Raw genomic sequence first — 17,699 nt, 5'->3', positions numbered from 1 at the left:
TACATTTTGTGTCATAACTTCCACATAAAACAAGTTCCACAAGTTGTGAAAGTAAAACTTTTATAAAAGCTGGACAAGTTGAGATGTGCCCCTTTCATCATAATCAAAAGTTGATAAGAATTAGACAGTGCAATCTCCATAAAATATAAGATTTTATGTTTTCTTCCATTGAGCTGTGTAGGCCTACAAATCGTGCCTGCAGAAGTCCAGGCTTTGTCACAGGTCACATCGTCTATACAATATTGTTTTTTTTACAATTAATTATGCTGAATTTGCATCGAGAGAAGAATGTCATTTGGTTTCAACCTTATCCAGATGTTATGCCCACACAACCCGGTGTTTCTGACATTTATTTCTGGAATGATGACATATTTTAGCAATCAAAGAAAGTTTTAAACTACTCCTTTGACAATCATCAAAATTTTAATATGAACAGGACAGCCGAAGAATCCAGAATGACAGTGTACAGGTCTACATGTACGAGTAGAGTTTCTTATTTATCATTTTTATTACATGTTTATACATAAAGCAAATAAATCAAGCAAATATTTTTCCCTAAAGAGTACTTTGGTTTACTTCATCACACATTATTTTATTCACAGTCATGAACAAAATCCAAATTACTCAATATATTAGCAAGTTCTTACATGTTCCTTTGTTTCTTTTTAAAGGAGGCTTGAGGCAACATACATAGAAGAAGGGGGAAGATAATACAAAACCAACTTCAAAATTACTTTGCATCATTATTTCCCTATGAAACCAACCCAAAACTGCCACACATGAACTTAACTTTGACTAATTTACAAAATCGGTGTTCAACATTTTTACCAAATCACATGTTATTGAAACACAAAACAAAAATGGAATATTAAATTAAATGATTGGTTAACACCAATGACCTTTTTACAGAGAGATTTCAATTTGTCTTCCTCTGGTTTTTATAAATGAAAAGATTTTTTTTTTTTCCTACTTGATAACATGTACATGTATTTTGTTTTGCACCCATTCGTTATTTACTGTAGCATTCATTTTGGAATGGCCTGTTCAACTTATTATTAAATATTTTGTTTTGTTTTAAACAGTTCTCATTTACCAGACTTACCCTGGCAAAATTTTAGCAATACTTAATAATAAAGCTGATTGAACAACCATAACAGAATAAACATTTGGGATATTACTATCCTTACACAAATCAATCTGCTTTATTTATTTCTTGAACGACAAACCATGTTTTAGTTAACATTATTCACATTTCCTTTTTCAATTACTGACAGACTTTTATTACTCTAATATTTGTAAAACTGTAAATTGAAGTTTTTTAGTTTTTTGCTTATAAACCTAAACTTTAAGTCTTTTGTTTCAGAAATCAAACCAAGCTTATGCTTCAATATTATTTCACATAATTGACAAACATTTTTGACACATTGACTACTTTTCCATTCATAGGTTGTCTGCAGGTTGCACATGTAAGTAGGCTACCACCAAAACACCACACTTGGGCAACTTTGATATTAGGTTTTATAAAATCATATTCATATAAATATACAAAAATGACTAACAGTGTTATTGTCATAATGAATTAGGAGAAGACTGGGGTAGATCTGGAATCTCTTTAACAAAAGCAAACACTGAATACAAACTTGTTGCCTCCCACTCAGACTTGGACAGTGTCCCCTACAGACAAAGGCAAGATGAAAAATACTGTTAAACGAAAAAAAATACAAATATATGCAAACTCCATACTAGATTTATATATTATATATGTAATTATAATGAGATTTTAGCTGGATATATAACTGGAGATTGGGGCCAAATTTCTTGGATATGATTAACATAGAATTCTGTGTGAACACTCAACATTTTCAATTAAAGACACATCCCCAAATTCATGTGCTAGCCTTGAGCTAGTCAAGAATGCATTTAGTAGTAAGCAAACATTCATTGCAAACCTGTGAAAAACACTTCTTTTATGTGCAATGTTATTGCTTTAAAGACACTGGACACTATTGGTAATTGTCAAAAACTAGCCTTCACAGTTGTGGTATCTCAACATATGCATAATATAACAAACCTGTGAAAATTTGAGCTTAATCGGTCGTTGAAGTTGTGAGATAATAATGAAGAAGAAAAACACCCTAGTCACACGAAGCTGTGTGCTTTCAGATGCTTGATTTCGAGACCTTAAACTCTAAATCTGAGGTCTCAAAATCAAATTCCTGGAAAATTACTTCTTTCTCGAAAACTACGTTCCTTCAGAGGGAGCTGTTTCTCACAATGTTTTATACTATCAACCTCTCCCCATTACTTGTTACCGAGAAAGGTTTTATGTTTTTTTAAAATTATTTTGAGTAATTACCAATAGTGTCCACTGCCTTTTAGTTGGCGCCCACAATAAACTGGTGGATGACTTCTGACAAGGCTTATCTATTAATTGTTAACATTTTCTTCTAAAAACAAAATCATACAAAAGTATCCTAATTTATTACCAATTTAAGACGCCTGTCTTGCTGGAGATGCTCCTTAGCGTGGTCATAATCACCCTCTGTAGAACTGCTCGGAGTAGCATCTCGATCTGCAGGAAATGGCTGAAATTTTAAACAAGAAAGTTTACATGAGGCAAGGATATAGATAACAAATGTTGATGCTAAGTAAATATTCAGTTACTAAAGCAGTTAACAACACCAAACTCATTTATGGATGCTCTTTAGTCTAAAATTCAGTATGTTTACAGTATTTGAAGATATTACCACCCTCAACTAAATTGGACACATCCAGGTATTCTCAACTCTGGTGTTTCTGATCAGCAGAGTATGGGTTCGAATCCCCAGCCGTGACACTGTGTCCTTGAGCAAGACACTTAACCATTGCTTCGTCCTTCGGATGGGACGTAACGCCGTTGGTCCCATGTGTTGTGTAACGCATGTAAAAGAACCCAGTGCACTTATCGAAAAGAGAAGGGGTTCGCCCCGGTGTTCCTGGTTGTGGCTGCTTAATGCGCCGTAGCACCTTGTAAACCCTTGTAAGGTGCTAAATAATTGGGTCTCAGAATTCATCACTGCAATTACCTGTCTTTCTGAAAGTTTGTATACACTCAGCGCCTTGAGTACCTTGTTTGGTAGATACGTGCGCTATATAAGACTTCAATATTATTATTATTATTATTATATTATTACTTATAAATGAACTTGTACAAAATTCAGGTTATACTAGTCAATCACTGGGGTAGCATTCTGGAGCAAGCAATATCGCAAGAGCAGTATAATGTTAGACCATATACTGCGATAACATTTAATGACTAGTCCGCGAGTCTATTAGGTACCAACCTCCAAGGATTTCATTTTGGAAAGAAGTTGCTTGTTTTCTGGGTGATATGCCTTCTTGTTGAAGAACTCAGAGAATGACTCGTAGTACACGCGCTTCATCTGGTACTTTCTAGCCATTCTGCAATAAAAAGTTAAAACAAGAGATATTTGTAATAAAAAGAGCAGTAAAATTACGATGTACGTAATGTATTGTGGTTTGTTTGTATAATGATAAGACGATGAAGATGTGTCATCTCATTGACATAGCTGTGCCAGGTGATATAAGGGTAGCTTCGAAGGAGATGGAAAAGATCGAGAAGTACCAGGACCTGGCTAGGGAACTTCGTAAGATTTGGCAGGTAAAGGTAAAAGTAGTCCCCGTGGTGGTTGGAGCACTTGGCACCATTCCCAAAGCACTGGGGAAACATCTAGATGAAATAGGGACAAATGTGAGGGTAGATCTGTTACAGAAGGCAGCGCTTTTGGGAACAGCGAGGATCCTGAGAAAGACTCTTGAGATCTAAGGCTACGGGACGTAGCCCGACTCGAGGAGTTACCGGCTCAAAGATGGCGCCGATCCATGGTGACACGGTTTTGCGAGCTCTTACATTTTTACTTTTTATGTGCTTTTTAATTACAGAGTCGTTGGGAGTTTTATCATATAGCAGAGAGGAATTGCAGTGGAAGTGAGGTGAGCAAAGAGCTGTTATTAAGCCTGAATTCGATAAAGAATTTTCTGTCTTTACCTGTAAATTCAACTAGTGATGAAGGACCTAGCTCGACACGCTATATGAGACGTCGGGGGCGCAGACGTGGTAAGCGTGGTGGTGCACTGTTAAGACTACGCAAACGGAACCATAAACCACCTCTACCCAGTATATTCCTTGGCAATGTACGCTCCCTGCGCCATAAGATAGACGAACTCTGCTGCCTCATCCATACTCGGAAGGACTATCGAGATTGTTCGTTATTTTGTTTCACGGAAACTTGGCTAAATTCTTCTGTTCCGGACTCAGCCGTGGTACCACCCGGATTCAATTTGTTCCGTTCGGATCGTGAATTCACTGAGGTGGACAAGTCAACAGGTGGTGGATTGTGCTTTCTATTGAACGACGAATGGTGTACCGATGCCAAGATACTCTCACATTCATGTACACCGGAACTTGAAACACTGTTCATCAAATGCAGACCTTTTTATTTACCCCGTGAGTTTGGTTCTATTCTACTATGTGCTACATATGTGCCTCCGGATGCTAATGCTAAATCCGCTATTGATCAACTTTCTTGTATTATTACGCAACATGAAAACAAGAACCCTGGATCAATCAGCATTGTCCTCGGTGACTTTAACCACACCAATCTGAAGAAGGGCCTGCCCAAGTTCTACCAACATGTTAGTTGTGCCACTCGCCTTGACAATACTATTGACCACTGTTATACTACAATAACGGGTGCTTATCGATCTCTAAAGCGTGCTCCACTGGGCAACTCTGATCACAATATGGTGCATTTAATTCCCACATACCGTCAGCAACTGAAACGCGAGAAGCCCACAGTAAACACTGTCTCGCAATGGACGGATGCGGCCACAGAGCGACTTCAAGGGTGTTTTGCATGCACGGACTGGGATATGTTTATTGAAAGTTCAGCTGATCTTGATGAGTGCACTGACGTAACGATGGAGTACATCAAATTTTGCGAAGAGTTATGCATTCCCAAGAAAACAGTGAAGAGGTTCCCTAATGACAAACCCTGGTATGACCGGTCCGTTCGTACCGAACTTCTTGCTAAGGAGCAAGCATTTAGATCCGGCGATGCTCCAGCCATCAAAAAAGCCAAATACGCCGTTCAAAAGGCAATCCGGAATGCAAAACTAAGGTTTCGCAATAAACTCAAAGATGACATCTCTGCGACTAATTCAAGGGAACTGTGGAAAGGTTTCCATAAAATTACAGGCTACAAACCAAAGCCAAAACAAGCACCCCAGGACGATACAACACTTCCGGATCAACTGAATGACTATTTTACACGCTTTGACCGTCCAAAAGACCGTTTACCGGATATGAGTGAAACGCTACCTCCCCCATTTGAAATAACACTCACAGACACTCGTCGTGTCCTACGTCAGCTAAAACTCAACAAGGCACCTGGACCAGACGGCATCACCCCACGACTTCTGAGATCTTGTAATGACTTTTTATGCAATATTTTATGTAAATTATTCAATTGGTCTTTGAAAACTTGCCATGTTCCAAATGTTTTTAAAAAATGGACCATCATTCCTGTGCCAAAACGTTCACCAGTTACTTGCCTTAATGACTACCGCCCTGTAGCTCTAACTTCAATTGTTATGAAATGCCTTGAAACTTTAATTAGCAACTTCATCCAATCTCAGCTGCCGCCTAAATTAGACCCTTTCCAGTTTGCGTACAAGGCTAACAGGTCAGTTGACGATGCAGTATCATGGTCTTTATTCAGAGCATCTCAGTTCCTCGATAAGAACGTCCCTAACTATTGCAGGATTTTATTTGTGGATTATAGTTCGGCGTTTAACACCATATCTCCTTTTAAATTGTATGATAAACTTATAACTTTGAATTTTAACCATTCTTTGTGTCGTTGGATTTTAGATTTTTTATTGGATCGCTCACAGAAGGTTAGAATTGGTCAATGTTTCTCTAAGTCACTTGTCCTAAGTACAGGAGCGCCACAAGGATGTATTTTATCTCCAATGCTGTACTCATTGTTTACGCATGATTGTGAAGTAAACTCTGTTAATAATTTTATGGTAAAATATGCTGACGACACTACATTAGGTGGACTAATTTTTAAGGACGATTCCATGTATCGTGATGAAGTTAATCATTTAGTTCAATGGTGTCACGAAAATAACTTAGAATTAAATGTTCAAAAGACTAAGGAAATTATTGTAGACTTCAGAAGAAATCCAGACAAAGTTGAGCCGCTAAATATTAATGGATCCGAAGTGGAAATTGTCGACTCTTTTAAATTTCTAGGAGTGCACATATCAAACGATCTTAAGTGGGTGACTCATGTTGATTCCATTGTTAGGAAGGCCCAGCAACGGTTGTTCTTTCTTAGAAGATTGAGGAGTTTTCGTGTCAGCCAAGATTTGCTGGTAAAGTTTTATCGGGCAGTTGTTGAGAGTATTTTGACACTCTCGATCACTGTCTGGTATGGCAACACCACGGCAGATGACCGAAAACGCCTCAATCGTGTAGTCGGTACTGCTAGCTTTATCATTGGTCGTGAGCTTCCTGCTTTGGATAAACTTTATACTGCTCGGGTTCTGAAGAAATCTAGATCTATTATTTCGGATGAATTTCACCCTGCGAACAGTTTGTTTGAATTAATGAGATCAGGTAAGCGATATAGAGCGATCAGAGCCGACTCCAACCGTACTCGCAATAGTTTTTATACCAGTGCAATAAGGTTACTTAATGATTAATACTTTTTAATTTGTTTTGGGGGTTTGCAATTTTGTTACTGTTATTGTCTCTCTGCATATTGTGCGCATACTGTTTATTTGTTCGTTATTGTATGCCTATGTGGTTTTAGGGTTTTCTGTATTTTTTGTAATTTTTGATTGTTAATATTTTTAGACTCGCAAGCCGAAGTGAATTTCACTGTATATATATTTATATGTGTGACAATAAACAATTGAATTGAAAGGAAAATGACATCTTTCTTTTGCATGCTGTGATAAAATGAAATAATAATAATAATAATAATAACTCAGACATGGACAACAACAATAACAGCAACACAGATATGGACAACAATGACAGCAACTTAGACATGGACAACAATGACAGCAACTCAGACATGGACAATGACAGTAACTCAGACATGGACAACAATGACAGCAACTCAGACATGGACAACAATGACAGCAACTCAGACATGGACAATGACAGTAACTCAGACATGGACAACAATGCAGCAACTCAGACATGGACAACAATGACAGCAACTCAGACATGGACAACAATGACAGCAACTCAGACATGGACAATGACAGTAACTCAGACATGGACAACAATGACAGCAACTCAGACATGGACAATGACAACAACTCAGACATGGACAACAATGACAGGAACATAGACATGGACAACAATGCAGCAACTCAGACATGGACAACAATGACAGCAACTTAGACATGAACAACAATGACAGTAACTCAGACATGGACAATGACAGCAACTCAGACATGGACAACAATGACAGGAACATAGACATGGACAACAATGACAGCAACTATGGACAACAATGACAGCATCTCAGACATGGACAACAATGACAGCATCTCAGACATGGACAACAATGACAGCAAAACAGACATGGACACAGTGACAGCAACCTAGACATGGACAACAATGACAGCAACTCAGACATGGACAACAATGACAGCAACTCATATATGGACAACAATTACAGCAACTCAGACATGGACAACAATGACAGAAACTCAGATATGGACAACAATGACAGAAACTCAGATATGGACAACAATGACAGCAACTCAGACATGGACAACAATGACAGCAACCTAGACATGGACAACAATGACAGCAACCTAGACATGGACAACAATGACAGCAACTCAGATATGGACAACAATTACAGCAACTCAGACATGGACAACAATGACAGAAACTCAGACATGGACAACAATGACAGAAACTCAGATATGAACAACAATGACAGCAACTCATATATGGACAACAATGACAGCAACTCAGACATGGACAACAATGACAGCAACTCAGACATGGACAACAATGACAGAAACTCAGATATGGACAACACTGACAGCAACCTAGACATGGACAACAATGACAGCAACTCAGACATGGACAACAATGACAGCAACTCAGATATGGACAACAATTACAGCAACTCAGACATGGACAACAATGACAGAAACTCAGACATGAACAACAATGACAGAAACTCAGACATGGACAGCAATGAGAGCAACTCAAACAGCATATAAAAGCATAAAATGAGGATACCCAGAGGCTGCATCATCATGGCATTTTGTGCTCTGTGAACTTTCACAGTTTTAGCTATTTTAAACAGCTGTTAATAACTTTTGTAATATTTGAAACTTTTATGAGTTATGTCGCAATTCAGCAGTATGCTGCGATGACATTTTTAAATACACTAGAACAGCGAAGCTGCCATGGCAAGCTGCTGATCACCAGATAGAACCAATGACTGACAGAAAACCAATCATTTGATCAACTGATGGTCAAGGGGTGGGGACATTGACAAGTATGAAGTTATGACATTTAAGATTTTCATTGCTTTAGCTCATTCAACTGGAACCAGTGATCTTTGAGTTTTATCTTTTCATATTATATACATGTAAGTAGCAATATTTGATTAACGTTTTGCACTCTTCAGTGATGCACTCTTTGAGTTTGATCGTTTCATATGCATCTTTAAAAAGTAATATTTGATTTAGGTTCCAAGTCAGGAAATTAATTCTTTAGGGATTTAATTCTTTAAGTTTAATCTCTTCATATAAATCTAACTGTAAGAAGCAATATTTGACTAGTTTCAAGTCAGAACATTATTGCAATCAGGGGCGGATTGCAATAAAACGGTCTTAGTCAGCGGTCTAAGACCAGTCAGTTATAGCAGGCTATCTGCCTTAGACGGTCTTAGCTTAGTCAGTAATAAAGCCTGTTGCAATAAGACGGTCTTAGATAAGTCGGCGAAAAGTAATGCAATACGAACCATCGTCCCATAAGCACTTCTGCAGGCACTGGCGGTAAGGCATTGTTCGTATTGCTTTGGTTTGAATCATCGGATATCCAATCTCTGAGTTGTATAATTTTTACTGTTGGGAACATTATGACACTTACGATACAAAGTATCATCATCATAATGCCTCTAATGGGTGTAATCTATTTCTAAAACACAATCTCATCATAGAGCTCTTTTTATCAAATCATCTACAACTAACAAATGCAGCACCCAAAAAAAAACCAAAACAAAGACCGATTATAGCCAGCTCAGAGCAGGCTTAAGATTTAAGACTGGCTATAATTATAGACCACGCTATTGCAATCGGTCTATAATTAAAGACTGTCTAAGCGTGTTTCAAGTTAGCCGGCTAAAGCGCATAGACCGGCTTAAGACCGCTTGGTGCAATCTGCCCCAGGAGTTATGACCATTCAAGGTTTTCACTGTTTCAGCTCATTCAACTGTAACCAGTGATGCATAAAGAGAAGTTTATCTTTTCTTGTGAATCTAAATGTATGTAAAAGTCAGTTCATCATTTAAATAAGGAGTTATGTCTATGAAAATGTTTCATTGTTTTAGATCATTCAACTGAAACCAGTGATTAAGTCTTTTAGTTTTATCTTTTCATATGAATCTACTTGTAAGAAGCAATGTTTGACTTAAATTTCAAGTCAGTACATCATTGCAATCAAGAGTTTCATTGTTTCAGCTCATTCAACTGGAACCAGTGACAGAGAGTTTGATTTTGGTTTTAACAAATTATTTCAAAACTTAAAGCTTTTAATTTGAGTTTGTGTCTTTTAAATCCAGATGTCCATGTTTGAGTCTGTAAAAACAAACTTTAACATATTTGTTATTCCAAAAACTTTAACATTTGTTTTATATCAAAAAACTTTGACATTTTTTTTATTCCAAAACCTTCAACATTATTTGAAAACATATCTGAAAATTGCCAAAAAATTACTGGCAATTGTATATAACAATCTCACTTGGGCTTGTTCATACCAAAACAACTCAACTCAAAGACTTAAACTTTAAAAACCAAAAACTTTAACATTTCCAAAAAATTTAACGCCGACGGCTGGACGGACGGACGGACGGACGAACGCCGGACGGAAATTGGTATTACAAAGGATCGCACTGCTCTGCAGCTCGCCAATAAACCATAAATCATGAACCAACTCAGACAAACAAAACAATGTGAAACAGACAACAATTGATAGACCAACTCAGACAAACAAAACAATGTGAAACAGACCACAATTGATAGACCAACTCAGACAAAACAAAACAATGTGAAACAGACAACAATTGATAGACCAACTCAGACAAAACAAAACAATGTGAAACAGACAACAATTGATAGACCAACTCAGACAAACAAAACAATGTGAAACAAACAACAATTGATAGACCAACTCAGACAAAACAAAACAATGTGAAACAGACAACAATTGATAGAATAAACAATGTATGTGTAAATCAAAACTTACTCTTCAAGTACTGGGAAGTACACAAGAAATTCTGGACAGTCCACCACACCTTCAAGATGAAAGTCATACCTACATCCAAACAGGGGAAAGTCATCTTTGCTGTGAAAAGTCACGTTGTAAACATCATTGCCAAAACTAGTCCCACCAGACGCCCGTAATCTTCGTCTGGAATTCAGGGGGGAAAATGAAATAGAATTAAGTTAATAAATAACACTTGAACATTCTAGAAATGTTTGATGAATGCCGAACACATTATATAAACTAAATAAAGTTGAGTACTACTGGGTATAATGTTAAAATGCTAGGGTTGTCTACGAGAAACTAAAGTTGATAATTGTGCTTTGAAGGCAACATGATAAAGGAGATTATAAAGGAATGACACTTACACAAGCTCACAGCCATTTGGCACAGTTCCAATGAAGTAACCACCAGGTCGAAGATTCCCGCATGCATTTCGTAGCATCACATCTGCCTGTGCATAGCTCTCAAATGAGTAATGGTAGGAAAACTGACAACTGGCAAGATCAAAGGTGATTTTGGGGTCTTTGTATTTCTCACTCAGGAGTTCCTTTGGATGAAACAGATTCAAAATTTTACATAAGCGACCATACATAGCTACTGAACAAACAACAAACACAACACTGTGCCACAAGACATCAGTGTCCACATCAGCAGTAGCATGTGTGGCCAACAACACTCCACACATTGTGCAGCCTAACCCTAACTAACCCTGACATACACCGATGAACAGAGTTAAACTCATCAATGAGCAGAGCACTAGACATAGCAGCTCCAAACTACAACCATTTCTATGCAATCAGGATAAACATTTATAATCTCATCAGATCACACTCCTATGCATCAGAAAGAATTTTACAATCAAATGAAATGAACAACTTGAATTCAGGTTGTTCTCATTCTCTTCACTCACAACAGAGAGTAGACAAATAAATTAGACAAACCTTGGACAGGTCAGCTGGGATGAACTCAGCAGTAAATGAAGTCTGGTCACCAGATCGGTTTCCTAACTCATTATATCTCTCTTCACATTGCTGAAGAGAAACTGTTGCTATATCTGTAATTAATACAAACAAAATTAATATTCTTGACCATGTCAAACCCTTTTAATTGATACAATCTAAGTTCATAAAGTTTCATAGACAAATATATCACAACTGTAAAAATGTATTAAAAAAAGAAAAAAGTAAGAGTAGTTCAAAGATTTTTCGTTTGATTTATTTTAAAAAGCCCTGTACTCAAGTATAATAAGTTTGTTTACAAAATGTTTTTGACAGTACATTGTACATTGACCGTGCATTATAAGAGCCTGAAGTGCTCCAAGTACAAATACTTTACCTGAACAAACAAGTTTAGAGATTCTTCCCTTCTTCCATTTGAGCAAATCACCACCTTTGCCACAGCAGAGATCGAGCACTGTCAATCTAGCATTTGGGTCACTGTTCCTAAGGCGTTGTATGGCATCGGCAATACACACACTCTTTGTCCAATTGTTAAAGTTCCTCAAGAAGAAAATTCTACTTTGTGTCCTCTCCTGGAGGCCTACATCCTTGCGGTCATTGTAGTGTTTTGCAACTACGCTATCAGCAATACTGTCTGTAAGCTTAAAAAACAAAATGACAAATGAAATGTTCAATACGTTACTTGCATACAGTTAAACTAGGGCATAATGTGTAGCTCAGAAAATACTTTAAATTGATACTGTACATTTATGACATAGTTGAAGTCATCTGGCTTTCAAAGAACACCTTTGAACTGAAGTGTGTCTGAAATAGTTTAAATTGTGTTTTTTTGGCAAGGACAGATGGTGCAGAAAAAAGCGCCTTATACACTCGTATCATGGGTGAATGCATACACAATAATATAGCAATTTAAAGGAAACTGGCACATGCAAGAAACCAACACATTTCAAAGCATAAAACCAAAAAAAACCAAATATTTCTATTTATGGAGCTATTATTAATTTCCACATCTCAGAGCTCTGGTTCTTGAAAATGTACATAGTTCAAGATAACTCTGATAGCCCTAAGAGTCCAGCGTATTGGCACTGTTACTCTAGTAGTTTGTAGGTAAGGTACCTGGTGAGTGTCTTTGTGAGGTAACGTCTTTGTAATAACAGTAGTACTAGTCATGCTAGTAGTATCACTCTTTTGGATGGGATTATCTGGAGGAAAAACAAATCAAAAATTCAAAGAGATCAATAAACTTTAGTAACTTTTGGGGTAACTTTTTTATTTATTTTGAAAAGTATACAATTGTCAAAACCAGCATGTACAACCGGCATAATCCGAGTCCCCACTGAATTTCGCCAGTGCACCCCATTCATAACACAAAGCATGCGTATTTATCGGGTCCTACTACTTGCCGTCAACTCGCCGTCAACTCCTCCAATATACATTTAAAATCCACAAAAGAAGCATAGAACTGTAAAGTATTAGCTAAAAGAGAATACACGTTTGTTTTAGATTACATTTCGGAATACAAATTGAGGTGTTTTTTCTTGTAAAAAAATTATCTCGAAGCAGCAAAACCGTCAGCCGCCATCTTGCTTTTTCACATGGATTAGTCTTGGCCCAAGATGCAATGATTGGTATTATTTTTTTATCAACACAGTCAATGAAAGGTGTAAATGAAATTTTACCAAAAACCATGAGAAATATGAAGTTTAGCCCAGACTAATAATATTTCCATGCCCCATTTATAAAATTTGTTCTGTTAATTTAATGAGTTGACGGCAAGTCAGCGAGTTGACAGCAAGTAGTAGGACCGTATTTATCGTGTACAGCGTACGTACACACATGAACATGTCAGACCTACCAAGTCTCACGCATTAGGCGTGAGACTCACGCATTAGGGGGTCTATCTCACGCTCACATGCGCCGCAACCATTTTCTCATGCATTGGGGCCAGACCAAAAAAAATAATAATAATAACGACAATTCATTGCCATATTGCGCACGTGTATACAAAAAACGCAAACTGCAAAGTTTGCACAATCTTCAGATCGCACGCAGTTTACCAGAATCATCAACTTCGGCTTCCGTACAAACATAGCGCAAATTTGTAAATTGCGCACGCTTTTGCTCTCCCAGCAGATTCAGCAGACAATTTGGCAGAGCGCAAAACGCACTTTGCGCACAAGTTTGTCCCGATTCGTTTAGCAAAATTCGTTCAATGCGCTCCACGAGCGAAGACTCTTCAACAACAGAGGCAGAAGTCGTGAGCGGAGGATTTTAGGTATCATTTTTTGCCAAAAAATGATCTTTTGTGGGGGAAACAATCTGACACAATCGTACCTCCACATTAACCAGCAACATCTCCTGTGTACCTCATGTGAGTTTGAAGTATACTGAAGAGGAATCATACTCTCACTTGGTTCATATCTTATTTATCCTGCCATCACAAACTGTTTGTGTCCATGATTCAAAGTCTGAACCTGTTCTGCTTAATCATGGAGTTCCACAGGGATCAGTTGGCGGCCCACTGTTGTTTTCAATTTACTCGCTCAGCCTCAAAAGCATTATCCACATCATGATGTAAAGTACCATTGTTATCTGTTGATATTCAGATATATGTTATTTTTAAACCTGACCAGGATGATGCTTTTGAGGCAATCCACATGCTTAAATCTTGTGCTGAAGATATCAGATTGTGGATGTGTTCTAGCTCTTTAAAACTGAATGATGACAAATCTGAATTCTTATGTGTAGGGTCTGTATCTCAACTAAGTAAGGTTCATTTACCATCCATTAAGATTGATAATGTTGACAGTGCTCCGTCTGCGGCTTTCCGCAATCTTGGAGTCATTTTTTATTCTACTATGGTAATGTCTGCCCATATATCTCCTGTTTGTAAATCTGTTCGGTATTACTTACGTAATTTGGGATCCATTCGTAAATATTTAACCCGTTCAGCAACTGAAAAGATTGTTCATGCCTTTATTTCATCGAGGCTAGACTTTGGTAATGTACATTTCTTTCAATCGCCTCAAAATCAACTCACACGGTTACAGAGACTTCAAAATTCTGAAGCTTGTCTCATAACACTCACTAGATATATCAGCCCAGTCCTTCATTCCTTGCATTGGCTGCCCATTGAATCTTGTATCATATTTAAAATTTTGTTGTTTGTCTTTCATTGTGTCCACGGTTCCGCCCCTGAATATAATATCAGTCTCATTCAGCGCTATGTTCCCTCCAGGCGTCTCCGTTCTTTGGATTCCGGCTTACTTGCTGTGCCCAAAACGCGCACTAACTGGGGGGACAAGTCCTTTGCGCACGCTGGACCATTCCTGTGGAATCAGTTGCCAAAACACATTCGGGATAGTGGCACCGTGGACACTTTTAAAGACAAATTTAAATTTCATTTGTTTCAAACAGCTTTTCAGTAGTTTATTTCTTTTGTTTTCCCGACGTTCCCTCTTCCTTCTGTTGATAGGTGGATACATGTGCAAACTAAATTTTCCTTATTATTATTATATTGTGTTTTACAATATGTACAATGTATGGGGTGTCCTGGCGGAATTCGATCAGTGGGGATTCGGATTATGCTGGTCGCGGCCGGCTGAGTGGAACACGCGCCTTGATCAAGGCTATATATTCCTCCATGGTTGATGGTCAGTCAGCAGAAGTATTGACCACAAAAACATTCCAACCAAGATGACTCGTTCAAATGGGAACGCCAAACCCTGGGTAACTAGGGAAACTAGAAGGATGTAAAAGAAGAAGCAGAGGCTCTATAACAAATTTCAATCTGGCAAGTCGAGTCGCGACTGGAAAGCTTACAGAGACTATCAAAAAACACTCAGCAAAAAACTTCGTCACAACTATTGGTCCTTTCAAAATGGTATGTTCAAGGACCGCGACGACAAATCTTGCAAATCATTTTGGAAATTCATCCATTCGAAGCAGCAGGAGTCCTCAGGAATATCATCCTTGAAATCAAATTCCAAAATCATCTTTGACAATAGAGGAAAAGCCAACTCATTCAACGATCCGTTTCGCTCTGTGTTTACATCTGAAGTCACTACTAGTATTCCTGATATAGGACCATCTAACTTCCCATGTATGAAGGACATCACAATTACCAGTAATGGCGTGTTAAAGCTCCTTCAAACCTTGAACATCAGGAAAGCTACGGGGCCAGACTCCATCCCAGCCTGGATCCTGAAGACATATGCCACAGAAATTGCTCCTGTTCTGACCTTCATCTTCCAGCAGTCTATTTCCTTAGGCACTGTTCCATCCGACTGGCGATTGGCTAATATTTCTCCCATCTTTAAGAAGGGCGACAAAAGTAACCCATCAAACTACAGACCAGTATCCATCACCTCCATCTGTAGCAAGCTAGCTGAGCATGTCATCTTTAGTAGCATAATGGACCACTATGAGACCAATAAAGTCCTTGTTGATATCCAACACGGGTTCCGCCCAGGACGCTCTTGTGAGTCACAGCTCCTCATAACTGCACACGACCTCTCCAAGGTACTAGACAACTGCGAACAAGTCAACGCAGTGATTTTAGATTTTTCCAAAGCCTTTGACTGTGTTCTTCATCAGCGGTTACTGCTTAAGTTACACCACTACGGGATCAGAGGTTCTTTATATTACTGCAATGGATGGATCACTTTCTTACCAACCGTAGTCAGCGTGTAGTCGTGGATGGCCAAGCATCAGATTGGGTACCAGTTGAGTCTGGTGTTCCACAGGGTACTGTACTTGGCCCCCTGTTGTTTTTGACCTTCATCAATGACTTGCCTGATGGTATTACTTTCAACCTGCGCCTCTTTGCAGATGATTGCCTTATGTACCGCTCCGTCTCCAACGCCAGTGACAGTATTAAACTCCAAGAAGATCGTGACCAATTACATCAATGGTCCAAATCCTGGCAGATGAAGTTCAACCTCGACAAGTGCTACGTAATGCGATTTACTCTGCGCCGCAACCCTTACATCGCTAATTACCACCTTGACGGAAGAAACCTTGCTACAGTCACCGACCACCCGTATCTGGGCCTCACCTTCTCCACTAATATGTCATGGCAGAAACACATCAACAAAATCACAACTCGTGCCAACAGAATGCTGGGCCTTGTTCAACGCAATCTTAGGAACTGCTCCATCAAAATACGCCAGCAAGCTTATTTGTCACTCGTTAGACCTCACCAGGAATACTGCAGCCCTGTCTGGAATCCATACCAGAAAGACATAACCAAAATTGAAGCCACTCAACGACGTGCTGCCAGCAGGTTTGTTCTACAGCTGTACCACTGCACTGAAAGCGTGTCAGCCATGTTGAACACTTTGGAATGGGACACCCGCCTTAGAAAGGCGATGCCAGGCAGCCAGCCTCACCCTCCTCTACAAAATCCAGAACTAAACTACAGTACACTTATTGCAGTCAATCCCGACCTACGTGTATACCTCAACCCAGCAATCCCATGTAATACTAGATCATTCCACCCACACAAATATCAGATCATCCCAGGTAGGATACAGTCATTCTCGAACTAATCTGATTCAAAGAAGTATTACTAGCCTGTGGACTGTGAAGAAACTGTTAATTCAATCATATTCATAACGTAATACTAATAATAATTTCTGATAAATATAATAAAATATTAATAAATAAATTAACAACAATAATGTAACTTCAGAGTGATTTTGATTGTCACCTGCAACTGCATCCTCTGTAACAGCAACGTCTGCCATTTTCAATATGGTCAATAATTCTCACAATTACGAACAATTCAGACAAAAACCAAAAGGGACTCCTTGTTTAAGTTGTTGTTCACACACATCCACATGTATGTCATGCAGCCATTGTTGCACTTATTCAAACAGCGCCCTCTATAAAAAATAACGGTTGCTCGCGTTTCCACCACCAATCCACGATATAAGAATATAAAAAAATAAAAAATAAAAAAAATGAAACAGTGTCCGGGTGTCGTTTGGGAATAAAATAACTTAAAACTTGAATAAAGCACCAATTCTACAGACTTAAAACAAAGTGATGTTTGCGTAAAATGATATCTTTTGTAGCGCATTCTCAATTTGGGCTACAAACGAGCCCACACGAACGCGTAAAAATGACCATTTTAGGCTTGTATT

At 38.4% G+C, this 17,699-nt stretch overlaps 1 protein-coding gene across 1 annotated transcript; it reads right to left on the bottom strand.

Moving 5' to 3' along the window:
• Positions 1 to 453: 453 nt before the first annotated feature.
• On the bottom strand, positions 454 to 17,632 carry LOC139935168 (mRNA cap guanine-N(7) methyltransferase-like). The gene is made up of 9 exons (XM_071929640.1): positions 17,264 to 17,632; positions 12,670 to 12,755; positions 11,930 to 12,194; positions 11,536 to 11,648; positions 10,960 to 11,141; positions 10,574 to 10,738; positions 3,324 to 3,441; positions 2,487 to 2,585; positions 454 to 1,674 (listed from the first exon to the last, which is right to left on the bottom strand). The coding sequence occupies exons 1-9, from the start codon at positions 17,298 to 17,300 to the stop codon at positions 1,570 to 1,572; spliced, it is 1,170 nt and encodes a 389-aa protein (XP_071785741.1). The 5' UTR covers positions 17,301 to 17,632; the 3' UTR covers positions 454 to 1,569.
• Positions 17,633 to 17,699: the final 67 nt, after the last annotated feature.

Source organism: Asterias amurensis, chromosome 3, assembly GCF_032118995.1.
Source record: "Asterias amurensis chromosome 3, ASM3211899v1".
Classification (NCBI taxonomy): Eukaryota; Metazoa; Echinodermata; class Asteroidea; order Forcipulatida; family Asteriidae; genus Asterias; species Asterias amurensis.
This window is presented reverse-complemented; position numbering and strand designations above follow the sequence as displayed.

What these genes read in the sequence shown, in the direction of transcription:
- LOC139935168 (XM_071929640.1), bottom strand. Translation starts at nt 17,300, where the DNA reads ATGGCAGACGTTGCTGTTACAGAGGATGCAGTTGCAG. An exon ending in TACAGAGGATGCAGTTGCAG is followed by an intron (nt 12,756 to 17,263) that starts GTGACAATCAAA and finishes TTTTTCCTCCAG; the next exon opens with ATAATCCCATCCAAAAGAGT. An exon ending in CTCTAAACTTGTTTGTTCAG is followed by an intron (nt 11,649 to 11,929) that starts GTAAAGTATTTG and finishes TATTAATTACAG; the next exon opens with ATATAGCAACAGTTTCTCTT.